Source organism: Crocuta crocuta, unplaced genomic scaffold (genome assembly GCF_008692635.1).
Source record: "Crocuta crocuta isolate KB4526 unplaced genomic scaffold, BGI_CrCroc_1.0 scaffold274, whole genome shotgun sequence".
Taxonomy (NCBI): Eukaryota; Metazoa; Chordata; class Mammalia; order Carnivora; family Hyaenidae; genus Crocuta; species Crocuta crocuta.
The window spans coordinates 431,071-446,862 of NW_027530222.1; the positions used below are offsets into that span (position 1 = coordinate 431,071).

The window sequence follows — 15,792 nt, forward strand, 5'->3', positions numbered from 1 at the left end:
GTGAAAGAAAAAATATACATTTTATAAAAAGTGAAAGATTATCAATTAAATCATCAAAAAGTGTTCCATAATACAGGATCTTTCTAATAATAACAGTGATTGATTAAAAACTTAAAATGTGCATATTTTAGATTTAGATAGATTGTGCCGTATAAGAGTCACTGATTAATTAATATTTTGGTTACTTTTTGTTTCAAACTTTCATTTACATTCATTGCTTTGAAAGACTGTGTTTCAAGTTTATTGAGATTTTAAAAGAAGAGACTAATGTTTACCTTGTTGCTTTGTTGCATTGTATGGTATATACTGAAAATGACTGTGCTTGATTTTCTAAAGTAGAAGGTAAAAAGAGTGCCAGGGATATAGTTGTTAAATTTTTTCAGTATATACATACAAATGCTATGAAAAAATCACCATTTTTTGGAATAATTAAAAGAAATAAGAGAGTGTTTTTACTGATGTTGTGTCTGTTGTCAGTGGTCATTGATTCAGTTGTGAGGAGTCTTACAAAGATTTAGTATGACAATTCAAATTCAAGATTTTTATGAAACAAATCATTGTCAATTATTTAATAATCAAACACCAAAAAATGACAGCACGATTTATGTCATCTCACTGATATCAGGGTATTGAGAAACATGAAAACTCACAGCACCAGTGAAGTGGAAAGTTTATTGTGATCTACATAGCCAGGTCGAGTGTTGTCTACCAGACAGTGTTGAAATGGAAACCAAACATAATGCAATCAATAGCAGTGATTCCACACATTTTTTTAAGCATGAATCAACATGCAGAAGATTTTTCTTGCAATCCACAGAGTCATATACTTTGCCTATAACAGAAAGAAGACAAAGTCTAAGAGGGTTTTTTCAATATTGATAGTTAGAATTGTCCTTCAGTTTAGGCAGCACCACACCCCTTTGCATTTGATGAATGTAACACTAAGCTAACAAAAGAATTAGAGAAGTTGTACAACTTGGATATATGTAGTTTTAAAATTATTAGGCTTTTAGTTCAAATCCAAATCAATTCTTTAAAAAAAGATTCAGTTTTGTAGAAGGATGCAGATATTAAAGAAACTATTATATTTTTTNAACTGGATTTTATGAAACTTATATACATGTTATGAATTTCCCATAAAAAGTCAGTATTAATTGAGATATGTTGTAATTATAAACTAAATTTTAAAGACTTAGAGAAATGTATGTAAAATGCCTCAAAATAGTTTATGTTGCTGAAGTGCTAATGTTTTAGTTATATTGTGTTAGATAATATATGTTAAACTTAAATCTTTTTTTTTACATTTAAATATAACTCTTAGATAAATTTTAATTATATATATGGTTTATACTACAATTCTACTAGGCAGCATTGATAGCACCACTGTCTCTCTTCCACTGTTCACACAAATTTTGAACTATTTGTGTAAATTTGACATGCTTCAGCCAAATTTTGCCAATTGTGCATATTTTATCTCCAAATAGATTATAAGCTCTGAAAGTCAGGGATTCATTTCTCTGAAGAACCATATACACTTTATTCAATCAAAAAAATACTGGGGTCAACTTTTTTGGACGGTGGATGTGGTGATCAAGTAGTGAGAGCCTTGGTACTTAAGGCTATCAAAAGGATATTAAAAGCAGGCAAAAAGGAAGAATATTAAATTTAATTTTAGGACTCATAAGTTTTACCTCCGCCTCCTGGCATAGACAATGTCCATGTGTCCAACTTTTTCTTTTATGTCTTTATTTAATTTGAGAGAGACAGAGAGACAGAGACAGAGACAGAGAGACAGAGAGTGAGCGGGGAAGGAGCAGAGAGATAGGGAGACTTAGAATCTGAAGCAGGCTCCAGGCTCTGAGCTGTCAGCACAGAGACACGGGGCTCAAACCCACAGACTGTGAAATCATGACCTGGGCCAAAGTCGGATGCTTAACCGACTGAGCCACCCAGAAGCCCCTCAGTGTGTCCAACTTTTAATTGGACTAGTGTTTTCATTCATTCATTAAACAAATATATATATTAAACTCTACTTTGATTCCAAACCTGGATATATTTAACATTGTATAGTTCACAATATCTTTCCTTAAGGATTTTAGCATCTGGTAAAATAAATAGATAAATAGATCCAAAATAGCTTGACACAGCCATTTTTAAAGTATGAAAAGGGCACTATTAAATCACAGACACACACACACACACACTACCTAATTTATCTTCAATAGAATAAATTGAGAATCCAGGGAATACCTGATTCAAGGAGAAACAGAAAGAGAATTCCATGAGGCATACTAAGAAATAGTGGCCAGTGAGGAAGAAGAAAAACCAGATGGTGTTGTCAAGAAAGCCAAATGAGCGAATGTTTAAATGAAAATAATTGACAACGTGTAAACTGATGCACCTAGAGAAAGTAATATAAGAATTCAGATACACCTATTAGATTTAATAATGATGAGTATGTTCTATGTTACTAGACAAGTTCACATGAACTGATCAGGACAGAAATCAAATAGCAATTGATTGAGGAGGAAAGAAAAATCAAAATGATGCAATGAATAAGAATAATTGCATTAGAAAGCTTAATATGAAACAGAAGAAAGAGAAAAATTGCTAGTTAAAAGGGGACATGAGATTAGGAATGGGNACTACCTAATTTATCTTGAATAGAATAAATTGAGAATCCAGGGAATACCTGATTCAAGGAGAAACAGAAAGAGAATTCCATGAGGCATACTAAGAAATAGTGGCCAGTGAGGAAGAAGAAAAACCAGATGGTGTTGTCAAGAAAGCCAAATGAGCGAATGTTTAAATGAAAATAATTGACAACGTGTAAACTGATGCACCTAGAGAAAGTAATATAAGAATTCAGATACACCTATTAGATTTAATAATGATGAGTATGTTCTATGTTACTAGACAAGTTCACATGAACTGATCAGGACAGAAATCAAATAGCAATTGATTGAGGAGGAAAGAAAAATCAAAATGATGCAATGAATAAGAATAATTGCATTAGAAAGCTTAATATGAAACAGAAGAAAGAGAAAAATTGCTAGTTAAAAGGGGACATGAGATTAGGAATGGGTTTTCTTAAGATATGAGCATTTTAATTCATGAAGGGAAAGAGCCAGTAAAAATAGAAATCATAAGTAAACAGAAATGAAAGAAAAAATATATGGGACAAGATTCCTAAAGAATTTAGATATTTTTGATACACTGATATTCATCTCAGAAGAAAAAAATGGAGAAGATGATATAAATAAGGGATTTAAAAAGTAGATAATATTTGAATTTATGACCTTCATAAATAACCTAAACAGAGTCGGAGCATAGGGAGGCTAAGGTCAACAGTTTAAGAACTCTTACACTTGAAGGTTTGGTAAAGCAAGATTAACTATCAAAGGAGTGTGGAAAGAACCATCTAGTAAAGTAAGAAAATAATCAGGATATGTATTCTTTGAGTACATGGAGGTCAATGGCAAGTTTTAGCAGGAAATTAGAGCTAAAGATAATAATTGCATTGGAATATATATTGTAAGATCAAAAGAAAATCATGAGAATAAAGCACAGAGAGACAAAAGGAAAGTATAAAAGAGAGATAAAGAGACATAGGGGATACCACAAGAAAGCCTAACATACATATAAATAGAATCCTAGAAGTAAAGGAAAAAGACCTGTCCAGAAACAATATGAGTCAAAAATGGCTGATAACTTTTCAAAACCCTAGGAAAATATTAAGCCTATGAAACTAGAGAGGGACACTAAAGATGTGAAATAAGCATATCATTGCAAAACTGCAAAAGTCAAAGTGAAAATTACAATACCTGCCAGAGAAAAATGATAAATAAAAAAAGAGCAAAATCGTAGACATCTGGTTTCTAATAAGAAACAAAGTAAGGAGAAAGACAGTGGAATTATATTTTTAAAAGGTGATTTTTTTCTTTTGAAAATATGAAACATTGAATTCAGTAAGAAGATTCTGCAAAATTGGAGGTCAAATGTGATTAAGATAAAAACTAATGTTTTGTAGGAACAATGACAATTTCAAAAAGAAGGTTGATATGCAAATAAGAACAAAAGGCAACAATAAAAAAAGATGAAATATGGAACTAAGTCTAAATTACTTATAAGCAGCAGTAAACATGTCTTATTAAAGAAAATGGAGAATTCAAGTACAAGCCCTAAAACAGGTAAACTGAGAGGTCCATAAATGAGGAAAGAAGGAAAAGTATTAATTCAAAAGTCGAATTCACAAATATAGGACACTACTTCCTACAAGTCATAATGCATGTTCTTTACAAGTATACTTCAAACATTCTCAAAAAAGAAGCATACTTGGGCCATTAATCAAGTCTCGAAAGTTTTCAAAGAATTGAAATTATACAAAGTATGCTTTATAACCACAATGGGAATGAGAAACAGTAACAATAATGTAACTAAGAAATTCCCTATATTATTTGTGATTAAGAAATATATAAAGAAGAAATTACAATGAGTATTAGGAAATATTTCAAAATGAGTAACAATGGAAATAATGCATATGAAAATGTGTTTGACTTGCAAAATATACATTTATAAGAAAATATATAGTTTTAAATGCATATATTAGGATAGAGGAAGAGATTTTTAAAATAACCAATAAATATAAGTTTCAACAAATTTTGAAAAATAACATCAGAGACCTAAATCCATTGGATCAACATTCTTTTCATTCAGAGGTCAAAGATTTCCATGTACATAACCTGGCAGTACCTACTTTGTCTTAGCTAGTATGTTCCAGGTTCCAAAAAATATTATTCTTTGGCATTTAGAAACAAGAAATGAGAATTCCGGAGAATTCTCAAGAATTCACTCATCCTTATGCTGGTGTTGATAATGTCTACTACAGAAAGTATTTTACAATTTTTTTCTAAATACTGTCCCTTGATATCCTACCAAATTGTGCATGATTTCTAAGAAGCAGTAGGCATTGGCTCAAAGGATTGTTACCAGAATTGTGCCCTTTGAGTGCTGTCAGAATGTTCAAAATGCCTTTGAAGTACACTAGTCCATGATGGTTTACATTGTAGTGATTTAAAACCTACCTGGCAATACATTTCCAACATTTTTTCATACTTTTCGCTAATTATTAGGTTTATCTGAAAATTTTTCAATGAAGAATGAAGAACATTAATTAACCATGTTTACAAAGAACTGTAACTTACAGTGAGAAACTGAAACACTGGAAAATACTAATGAACATTATCAGATTTGAATACCAGTTTTGAGCACCTGGCTGGCTCAGTGGGTAGAGCATGTGACTCTTGATCTTGCAGTCATTGAGTTAAAGCCCCATGTTGGTCACGGAACTTACTAAAAAAATAATAATAAATGAATAGCAGTTAAGATCTCCTACCACTACATAGAATCACATGTCATACTTGTGAATTTAATGACTTGTTTTGCTTTCAAAACTTTTCTATTTCTTGGAACAACATTTATAAGCTTTATATTATCTATTAAGTATACTTTTCTATTTATCTATATATTACCTATTAATCTTAGCTATTAATATTAATTCAGTTTTAATTTTATTTACAAGAATGACTTATCATTATCAGCAGACTCAACCACAAGCACACACATACTGCGTAGCAACAGCTAGAAGGGGGGCTGATTACTTCCTGATTGCTTCTGTATAATGTGCTCCTGTCCCTGTTCCCATAAATCACACTCTTATTTGACTCCACATATCAGCATTTCTTGTTCTTGTTTATGGCCTGAAACTTTTTTTTTTTTTGCATTTTCCCAATTTTGTGACTGATTTTTTTCATGATTTGAAATTTGGAAAGACATATACATTAGTGAGAAATGCTAACCTCTCAACTCACATGATTCTAGGTAGGGTTTGGCAGAAAACTTTAGTCTGGGGCCTGTCGCATGTGTCTCTGAGCCTGATTTAAGAGACGGTAAACTTTGGGGCACCTGGGTGGCTCAGTCGGTTAAGCATCCAACTCTTGGTTTCACCTCAGGTCATGATCTCAGGGTTTCGTGAGTTTAAGCCCAGCCTCAGGGCTCCATGTTGACTGTACACAGCCTGTTTGGGATTCTATGTGTGTGTCTCTCTCTCTGCCTCTCTTTCTCCCTCTCTCCGTCTCCCTTTCTCTCTCAAAATAAATAATAAAATTGAAAAAAGTCTTAAAAAACAAGACACTGTAAACTTTGATGGGTTCACAGTCTTGAGGCAATGTCAGTCTAGTGTCAGACTTTGAGGAAAAGCAACCTCAAGGAAAAGTAAAGTAGGAGTTTTCCCCAAAACACAAATCAGAGCTGATCTCATCTACCCATTGCCATCCCTATTAAGTGAGAGTCTATCTGTCTTACCACTACAGCCCCAAAGGTTAAGGGATCACACATTCTAAGTAGCTAATTCAAAGAATGAAACTATCCCCACAGGATTTAGAGCTTCTAAATCTCCACTTTTCCATACTAAAAGCTCTTGTCCATATCCCTATGGTCTTATATATAAGTGTTTTTTTCCAGTTTGTGTGTGTGTGTGTGTGTGTGTGTGGCACCATTTTTCCATTCCTTAACATTGCCTTGGATACATGACCTTCATGAATTATCTTGGATCCATGAGCTTTATAAATTATCTCTTGGGACATTGACCCCAGAAGCCAATGAGAGTATTTTTCAATTGAGTTTGCCTATGACCATATTATACAGTAAACTGAGTGACATTCTGTTTGGTTCTATTTTGACATTATTATTGATAATGTTATCTAGTGAAGCTCACTAACAGGGAAGCAAAACTGATACCTCTTACACTGCCTACATTATAAACAGATATGCAGATAGCATCCCACAAATGAGGAGAAAAAAGAAAGAAGCATCAGCACTACAAATTAAAAAGAAAGTTAAAAAGAAAAGCAGATCCCTGGGTCACCTTGTCTGGTTTTCATCCTCAAATTAAATGAAACTCTATTTTTTTTCCTATAAATTACAGATTTCCTAGCAAAGATAATTTTATCTTTGGCTTTTAGAATAGCAATATTTGAAGATATATATTTGCAGGTATAATAACTCTATGAGAAACATTTTTTTTCCATCAGAACAGCTAAATGTTAACCCAACATTTTATACTCTTTTGGAGTTTTTGCTTTTGTCTACAGATACCTTTGCATTTTTTTTTAAATCTGTGAGTCAATACTTCAAAAGCCTGAAACTTGCATTTTCTTTCCCACATAAACTACTCTTCTCAAAATGCTTGTAGTTGAGTCATTTTTTAAATGTTTGTTTATTTTTCAGAGAGGAGTAGAGGGAGCATGAGAGAGTGGGGGAGAGGCAGAGAGAGAAGGAGATAGGATCTGAAGCGGGCTCTGCACTGACAGCGGAGCTCTAATTCACATTGTGAGGTCATGACCTGAGCCAAAGTTGAATGCTTAATGGACTGAGCCACCCACTACCCCTTCTGAGTCATTTTTTAATACTAGGATAGGTGATCTAACATGCAACATATGACAGCATACCTCCAAATATAAAGCTAGAAACAGGAAATTTTCTCTTTCCATAAAATAAATGGATTTTAAACAAATATCATTATTGCAAATATAGTGAAGTCTATGGAGTCCAATTTAAATCCTAACTCTAGTACTTGCCAGCTCTGTGTCCTGCAGCAAATTACTTGAGTCGACTCCATTATCTTCAATAGTAACAGGCACTTAATAATAGTACCTATTTTTGAGGTTTTTGAAAGTGTCAAGACAATAATATATGTAAAGCACTTAGCCAGAATCTTCTGTATTAGGCAGCCAATAAATTTTCTTTACTGATCATAAACCACAAATTCAAATTTTTATGGAAAATAAAATTAATTCTACCATACATACTTTTTATATTTATTTCCACCTCAGGAATATCATGAGAACTGAAAGTTACCAGTGGGAAAACCTATATAGAAAATAATTTAGGAATTTAAAAAATCTTTGTTGAACAGAAATTTATTATTGAAAACACAATATCTACTTAAATGATGTAGGCATTGGATTAACAGCTTAGTAATCAATGTATCCCATTATATATTACCAAAGCCATTTTTAAATTTTATTTATTTAAAACAATATTTTTTCATTTATTTATTATTAAGAGACAGAGAGAGACAGAGCATGAACGGGGAAGGGTCAGAGAGAGAAGGAGACACAGAATCTGAAGGAGGTTCCAGGCTCTGAGTGGTCAGTACAGAGCCCGACGTGGGGCCCAAACCCATGAACCATGAGATCATGACCTGAGCTGAAGTTGGACACTCAACCAACTGAGCCACCCAAGCACCCCACTAAAACCATTTTTAAAAATGAATATATGTGACATAAAACTTTTTATGAAATACTTCTACAATTATTTCACAAGTGTAATACTATTAAATAAGAACAAGTTTTCAAAGAGACTGTTTCTATAAGGAAAATGGTCAAAATTTCTGTTACATCACTTTGTATAAGAAAGAGAAAAATATATTTAATATCTTACTACAACCAACAAAAGATATCAAATGAATTCTAATTTTACTCTAGGGAATTAAATGTCAGAAAAGAGAAATAATATTTTAATGCAAAATATAACCCTATACAACCAGTATTCTAAAAGTGAAATAGAAATTTCCCTTGAGTAGATACTGGTATTGACTTTAAACTTTCTATTTTTAAATATTAAAATTATTATATGTAAAATTATTAAATATGCTAAATAGGAAGAAAAAACATGAATTCCATTTTTCCATATCCCTGTAGTCAATTTAGATTTCACGAAATGAACTATCACGCTAAAAATAAGTTTTAGGGTTTTTTGTTTGTTCTTTTAAAAAAAATTTTTAATTGCCAAATTTATCTTTTTCCATTTTTTTTTCTGTTTTCTGTTAGTAACACAAAGGCTATTTGGGATATGTTCAAAAGCTAACAACCACCCATGTAAGGAAGAAAGAATTAGAACACTGTTTCCCAAAAGAGAGTGCCTGGGTCATCTATGTCAATATTGCCTAAGGGTTTTTGAAAAATTCAGATCCCAGGGCTTCACTCCATAATAATTGAATCAGATTTGGGGGATGGAATATTTATATTAAAGTAATATCTTCACAGGCCTAAAGAAGGATGATTTAACAAACAAAAAACTAATTTTCACCATTCATATATATCCCTCAGGCAATGTCAGTGCCACCACAAAAAGCAGTCCCAGCTATCTGAGTGCTTGAGTATGTGAACTTTAAGCTCCTCCTGGGCCCTACCTGCTGTGATAGCACTTTCCTCTCTAGATGCAGTTATGGTAAGGAGTTTCTTTTAGTCATTTTTGGATGTGCTCAAGCATATTGATTGAATAGCTAGAATGGAAAGAAACTGGATGGTGGAGAGCTCACAAGGAAGAATAAAATATAGACAGGTTCTGAAAACTTAAAATCCTATAAGAAAAAAAAACAACCCACAGATAACAATGGTGTAGGTTAAAATGCTATAGTCTCCAGAAGAAAATTCAAAACTAACATGACATAGGACATAAAAGAAAACAATTAAATTCATTACGATGAAGAGATATTGAAAAGGGCTTTTATAATGAAACATGGTATTACATTTATACCCCGACTTAGGCAAGACTGTGAGGGGGAAATAATAGAAGTTTTAAGGATAGGAAAATAATTAAATATCCCTCATTGTGAATTCATAAAGCACCCAATATTTGGGTCATTTTTCTTTTTATTATATTATGTCTTTAGCTAGAGAGTTTTGGACATCTCTTACATTTTTTTCACTGTAATATTAGTGTCCCAAAAATGCCTGGGGTAAGTGTTGGTCTAGATATTGTAGGGTGGTTTTTTGTTTTGTGTTGTTTTGTTTTTCTTTTTGCTTAAGTAAAGCCATCACATATGAGACTCAGAAGAAGAAAAATCTTTATAGATCTTAAGTTTAAAACTTTAAAGTATTAACAAATTCTTTATCTAAGGATCAAAAATCTTTTGAAGAGCTGTGGGTAAAGCACAACTGAGACTCTGCATATGCTTCAGGGAGTAGGACTCTGTCAGTGGCTGATCATTATCTTTCCATCTGTATATCTAGATTTAAGGCTATCACACTTTTCTTTATAAACAGCAACTATAACTTAGAATTTCTATGAGTCCTAAATCCATAGATTTAAAAAAAATTGTTATAGTCAATCCATAAGTATTTGTGAAGCATTTGTGTGTTCCTAAATTTATATTACTAGAATCATCAATTAACTAGTGGCATCAGATCCATTTGGATAAGCGATTTACATTTTTCAATACATTTACATGAACTGTGTTCTAAGAAAAAAAAATGTAAATCTGAATAGAACCGAAACACAGTAATTAGTTTTATTGATGTTAGTGTGGAGAGATGATTTGAATATTGAAAAAAAGGAGAGAAGTATGTAAAAACAAAACAGAATTTCAGATACACAAAGAGAACAAATTTATAACCTGGGAATTGCATTCAGAAAGTAATAAAGCAGTAAATTGGTAAAGCTTTCAGTTCCTTAAATATCAGTTGTGTATCACATGTACCGGATGTACAGAGGCAGCCAGTCCAGGGCCGCTGTGGCCGTTCCACAAACACTTTAAGGACTTGAAGGCATTCTATCTCTCTGGTTACCATAGTTTCCAACTTCAAGGACACAAGATGGTTACTGGAACTCCTAACATTAGGTACAAGTTGCAAGAAGCACCAAGGATGCCTTTTCCAGATGAGAAAATCCCTCTTAAGGAGCTTTTCCAGAAAGTTCAGTTCCATCTGGTTGTCCAACCTATTTGAAAAGATTACTTGGTAAACTTTTCTTCCTTTGTCTGTTTTTGTTATGACCATTGCATGTTTGCACCCAAATAAACCAAGAAGGCTTGTAGGAGTAATGTATACAAGAGTCACAGAGTAAACTCCATCATTATAAGATAAAGAGGTTTAAAAGGTCATTTAATCTACAAGATAGTTCTACTCTGTTGTTGAAGTATTTGGAAAGGATAGCAAAGACTTATCTCTCTGATAAAAAAGAGTAAAAAGCACAATACTCAGGAGTTCATCACAGCCAACTCAAAACTAGTTCCAGCTGTGATAGGTCTAAAAGTGTTTTCTAGTTATGCTTTAATATCAATTTTAAGTAACTTTGTTCTCAATAGTTTATCAACATATTTTGTTACTTGTTTCTAGAACAAATGGATCATGTCCCAAAAGTACAACTTCACGTAGAATGTCCACAGTATGTATCTGTCAATTTCTGCCCTGGAAATGACTATATAGGTTATACATTTCACAAAAAATTACAAGAAATAAGATTACACCGAAGAAAGAAAAACCCACAGGACTGCTTTGAGCCAAAATATTTCATGATGAAAAGAAGACTTCTAGCTTTCATATGCGATTGAGAATAACAGCATTGTAATGAATTAATGCAGACAGTTACCGAGTATAGAGACTAATGTAAAGCAAGGGGGGAAAGATGGCAGTTAATTTTTCTACAGTCACGCTGCAATAACATTTTTCTCGTGACCGTGATCTCAGACTTTGTCCGCACAGAAATATCATAAAGTATACAATCTACAAATACTAACCTCAAATCACATAAAAACTCAAGGAATTAGGATAGCCCATTTACTAACAATACTTGCTTCTTTAAATATCCTATGAGATGCCACATTTAAGCTGTGAATGTACATATAGGAGTTTTTCTAACACAGGCAAATCATTACACATAGTATCACTGAAAATAAACTGAACTATAAGATGGTAGTAATGACAGAGTTAGTCCCAGAAGTCTACACTGTGGTTTTAAAATGACTACACGTTTTGACATGATAAATAAGGTTTAATATTTCATCTTAACTACTTTAGTAGACATATCTTATCTGCCTATCAACCATGTTTTTAGCAATCTGGTTGTCCTCCATTTTAGTTCATAAGATTTGCGCGGTACTTAGCACAACTTCCAGTTTGGGGATTATGCAAGAGACTCAAACCTGATCAGTTAGAATATGCCACTCCACAGGTCACAGTTTGATCCAGGGACGGGCATGTGACCAAAGTGAGCCAGTCTGGGTCTTTTAGTGGGGACTGCTCTGGCTTCTGAAGAGAGAGGGTTTTTCCCCTTGTGACATAATAGTGATAACGAATCGTCAGGCATTGTCCGCCCGCCCCCCGAGTGCCGCTCTAGCTGCACCGTGCTCGCTCAGAGCTCTCGCTCCTGCTAAGCTAGGGCTTTCGTCGTCTCTCCGGCCGCTTGTCATGATCATTTACAGGGACCTCATCAGCCATGATGAGATTTTCTCCGACATCCACAAGATTCCAGAGATCGTGGACAGACGGTGGAGGAGAAGATGGTCAGTAGGACAGAGGGTAACATCGATGACTCACTCATAGGTGGAAATGCCTCCACTGAAGGCCCTGAGATTAAAGGTACGGAGAGCACAGTAGTCACCGGTGTGGATATTGTCATGAACCATCCCTTGCAGGAAACCGGCTTCACAAAGGAAGCTTACAAGAAGTACATCAAAGATTACATGAAATCAATCAAAGGCGAGCTTGAAGAACAGAGGCCAGATAGAGTAAAACCTTTTCTAACAGGGGCTGCAGAACAGATGAAGCACATCGTTGCTAATTTCAAAAACGACCAGTTCTTTATTGGTAAAAATGTGAATCCAGACGGCATGGTTGCCCTGCTGGACTATCGCGAGGATGGTGTGACCCCATGGATGATCTCCTTTAAGGATGGTTTAGAAACGGAAAAATGTTAACAAATTTGAGTGTTAACTTCGGATGGATCACCTGTTGTCATAACTAGCTGCTGCTCATCCACCCGACACCAGGACTTAGACAAATGGGACTGATGACATCTTGAGCTCTTCATTTACTTTGACCTTGATTTATGTGGAGTGGAAGCATTGTTTTTAAGAAAGCATGTCATGTAGGTTGTTTAAAATGATTTAAACTCATTTACCAGAATGCCTGTTGGTTTAATCCATATTTAAATCCATCCTGGGTAGTGTCCTAGGGAAGCTGGAGCCTGGGTGTAGGCTGCTACTAGAGCGCATAAGACTGCCTGCAGATAACTTCTACCGTGAGAACTACTTCTGGGACTGAAATATAAAAAACAAGAACCCAAAGTCTTAATTCTGAGCTCGAGTAAAGGAAAAGACCATGCTCATAACTGTGCCAACATTTGAAGTGGATTCCTTACACATTCCATCACCTGCAAATGGAAGTAACTCTGGAAGAGATTACCAAAAGAATAAAAAGAGGCTAATGCAGTTGGGGAAAAAAAAAGAATCGTGTTATTATTTATACATATGAGATTTTCAAGCTCCTAGGATGGCAAATAATAGACACATAATAAAATTGGGAATTTTTATTTTATACATAAAAAAGAGCAGATTCCTATAATAAGAAATCAAGTAAAATAGAAGGAATATAGGATCTGAAATTAGAAATCCTATTCTACCCCTTGCTGTATATGGAAATTCACACAAATTATTTCACATCTAAGCATCTGTTTTCTCACCAGAAAAAATAGTTTAATACTTTTTTTCATCCCTCTGATTAATGTGTGATAACTGGCTACATAATTTGTGGTGCCCTGTGCAAAATGAAAATGTAGGACTCATTGTTCAAAAATTATCAGAAATGTAAACACAGTGATTCATTAAACCAAGTGCAGTTCCTTCTGAGTATGAAGCCCTGTGCAACCAAATAAGTCATTACCTGTGAAGGGGGCCCTGTGTGTGGAAGATTAAATAAGATCATGACTCCTTACCTCTTCTTCTGAAAGAATGTTGTGCCAGTTCCTCCTTCTTTTGACAATGGGCTGGCCCCGGGGCTGGCATTGACTAATGGAACATGAGAGCATGATGGTGAGCCATAACACTTTCACCATTCTTGAAGCCATGCGTGAAGTTTGCCCATTTTAAGACCAATGTATTATGAGGACACCAAAGCTAGCCACTTAGGGAGAGGGTGACAGAAACAGAGAGAGAGTTCGTCCATGTGGATAAATATCAAAGTGGCAGGCATATGAGGAAAGTCTTCTTAGATCTTCCAGGCCAGGCAAGCCACCAGGTGAATGCAACCAACTGAATGATCCCAGCCAAGTGTGCAAATTCCTGAGACACTGAAGAATGAGAAAGTAAGATAATTATTCTTTTAAGCCATTAAGTCATGGAGAAGTTTGTTATAGAGCAATAGATAATGAAAGAGATAATTGAATATTTTTATAAATATAATTTATTGTTGATGTTAAAATCATCAATTTGTTAATGTTAATAAAATAAGGTGGTATTTTATTGTTTTGTTTGGGTTGAAGCAATGAATCTGGACCCTGGGCAGATACACACACACACACACACACACACACGCACACGTACTGGGCCTCTAAAATTAAAATAATTTTGTATGATGACATTACTGGGTATAGTTACAGATACTTAGTATAGTCATATCATATTGCAGACAAATAATGGTTCTCATAAATGTCATGTCCTAATGCCTAGACCCTGAGACTTTGCTACTTAATATGATGTATTAGTTTTCTAGGGCTGTCACATAACAAATTACCACACACTTGCCTCACAGCTGTAATGTCCAGAAGTACAAAATCAAGGTGTTGATAGGATAATATTCCCTCTGAAGGCCTAGGAAGAAATTCTTCCTTGCCTCTTCCAGTGTCTGGTGGCTTCGTGCACTCTTTGCCTGGGGTTTATGTATCTCCAGTCTCCCTCAGTCTTTATGTGGATTTTTTCTCTGTTTCTTCTCGCCTTTTCTTCCCTATAAATAGACTTGTCATGAATATAGGGCCTATCCTAATCCAGAATAATCTCATGTCAAGATGCTTAATTACATCTGCAAAGTTTACCCTTTTTCCAAATAAAGTCACATTCATGGGTTCCAAATGGACATATATTTGGGACCACCATTCACCCCACTACATAGGCAGAAGAGAAATAAGATGGTTGCAGATGGAGCCAACCAACCTCAAAACAAGACTACCCTGGATTATCTTGGTGGCCCCATGTAATCACTGGGTCCTTAAAAGTAGAAGGAGAGGCAGGAGAGTAGGTCAGAGAGATTGAGTGGGTGAAGGACTTGACCCAACATTTTTTACTTTGAAGATAAAGGAAGAAGTCTCCAGGGCAAGGAATGCAGACAACCTCCAGAGGCTGCAGAAGACAAGAGTGCTTCTGATCTAGAGCTTCCAGAAAGAATATAGCCCTTCTAACATCTGGATTTTAGCCCCATGAGAAGTGTCAGACTCTGCAAGATAATACATTTTGGTTTCTTTAAGTTACTAAACTTGTAGCAGTTTTGTTACAATAGTACTTACTAAACTAATAGCCATAATGACATGTTGTTTTTTTTCCCAGAAGTTAAGGTAAACATTACAGTAATGCAGAAGTTTAATCACTTATATTATTTCCTTTAAAAGGATTTTTACTGTGCACAAATTATTACTATCACTATACTTCCATAAATATTTACCAAATGTATACTACTTTATTGTGGTGATAATGGTATGTAACAAACCACCTCTAAGCGTCTAAATGTTGCTATGACAACATTTAATTTTCTCCTCTTTTTGTGGATTGTCTGGGGTTGCTCTGCTTAGGTTGTATATTTGGTTCACTGCTCAAGTCATGTTCTTTTATTTCTGATGGCAAAAAGCAATAGAAATGAGAAGAAACACATGACACCTCTTAGGCTTTCAAACCTACTCTATTGGCCAAGGCAAGCCACATGGCTGAGCCTAACAACAACAATATGGGGGTGTATACTCCAC

General features: G+C 34.5%; 1 protein-coding gene and 2 long non-coding RNA genes across 4 annotated transcripts in view; 2 read left to right on the forward strand and 1 right to left on the reverse strand.

Moving 5' to 3' along the window:
- LOC144232683 (uncharacterized) overlaps nt 1–15,792 on the forward strand; it is a 477,063-nt gene that overhangs the window by 406,575 nt on the left and 54,696 nt on the right. The window lies entirely within an intron of this gene.
- LOC144232681 (uncharacterized) lies at nt 10,341–12,076 on the reverse strand. The gene is made up of 2 exons (XR_013335486.1): nt 11,987–12,076; nt 10,341–10,782 (listed from the first exon to the last, which is right to left on the reverse strand). It is a non-coding gene; the product is annotated as an uncharacterized LOC144232681 (long non-coding RNA).
- On the forward strand, nt 12,219–13,275 carry LOC144232682 (translationally-controlled tumor protein-like). The gene is given in 2 exon segments (XM_077765525.1): nt 12,219–12,324; nt 12,327–13,275. Coding segments are annotated over 2 exon segments (507 nt in total). The 5' UTR covers nt 12,219–12,251; the 3' UTR covers nt 12,761–13,275.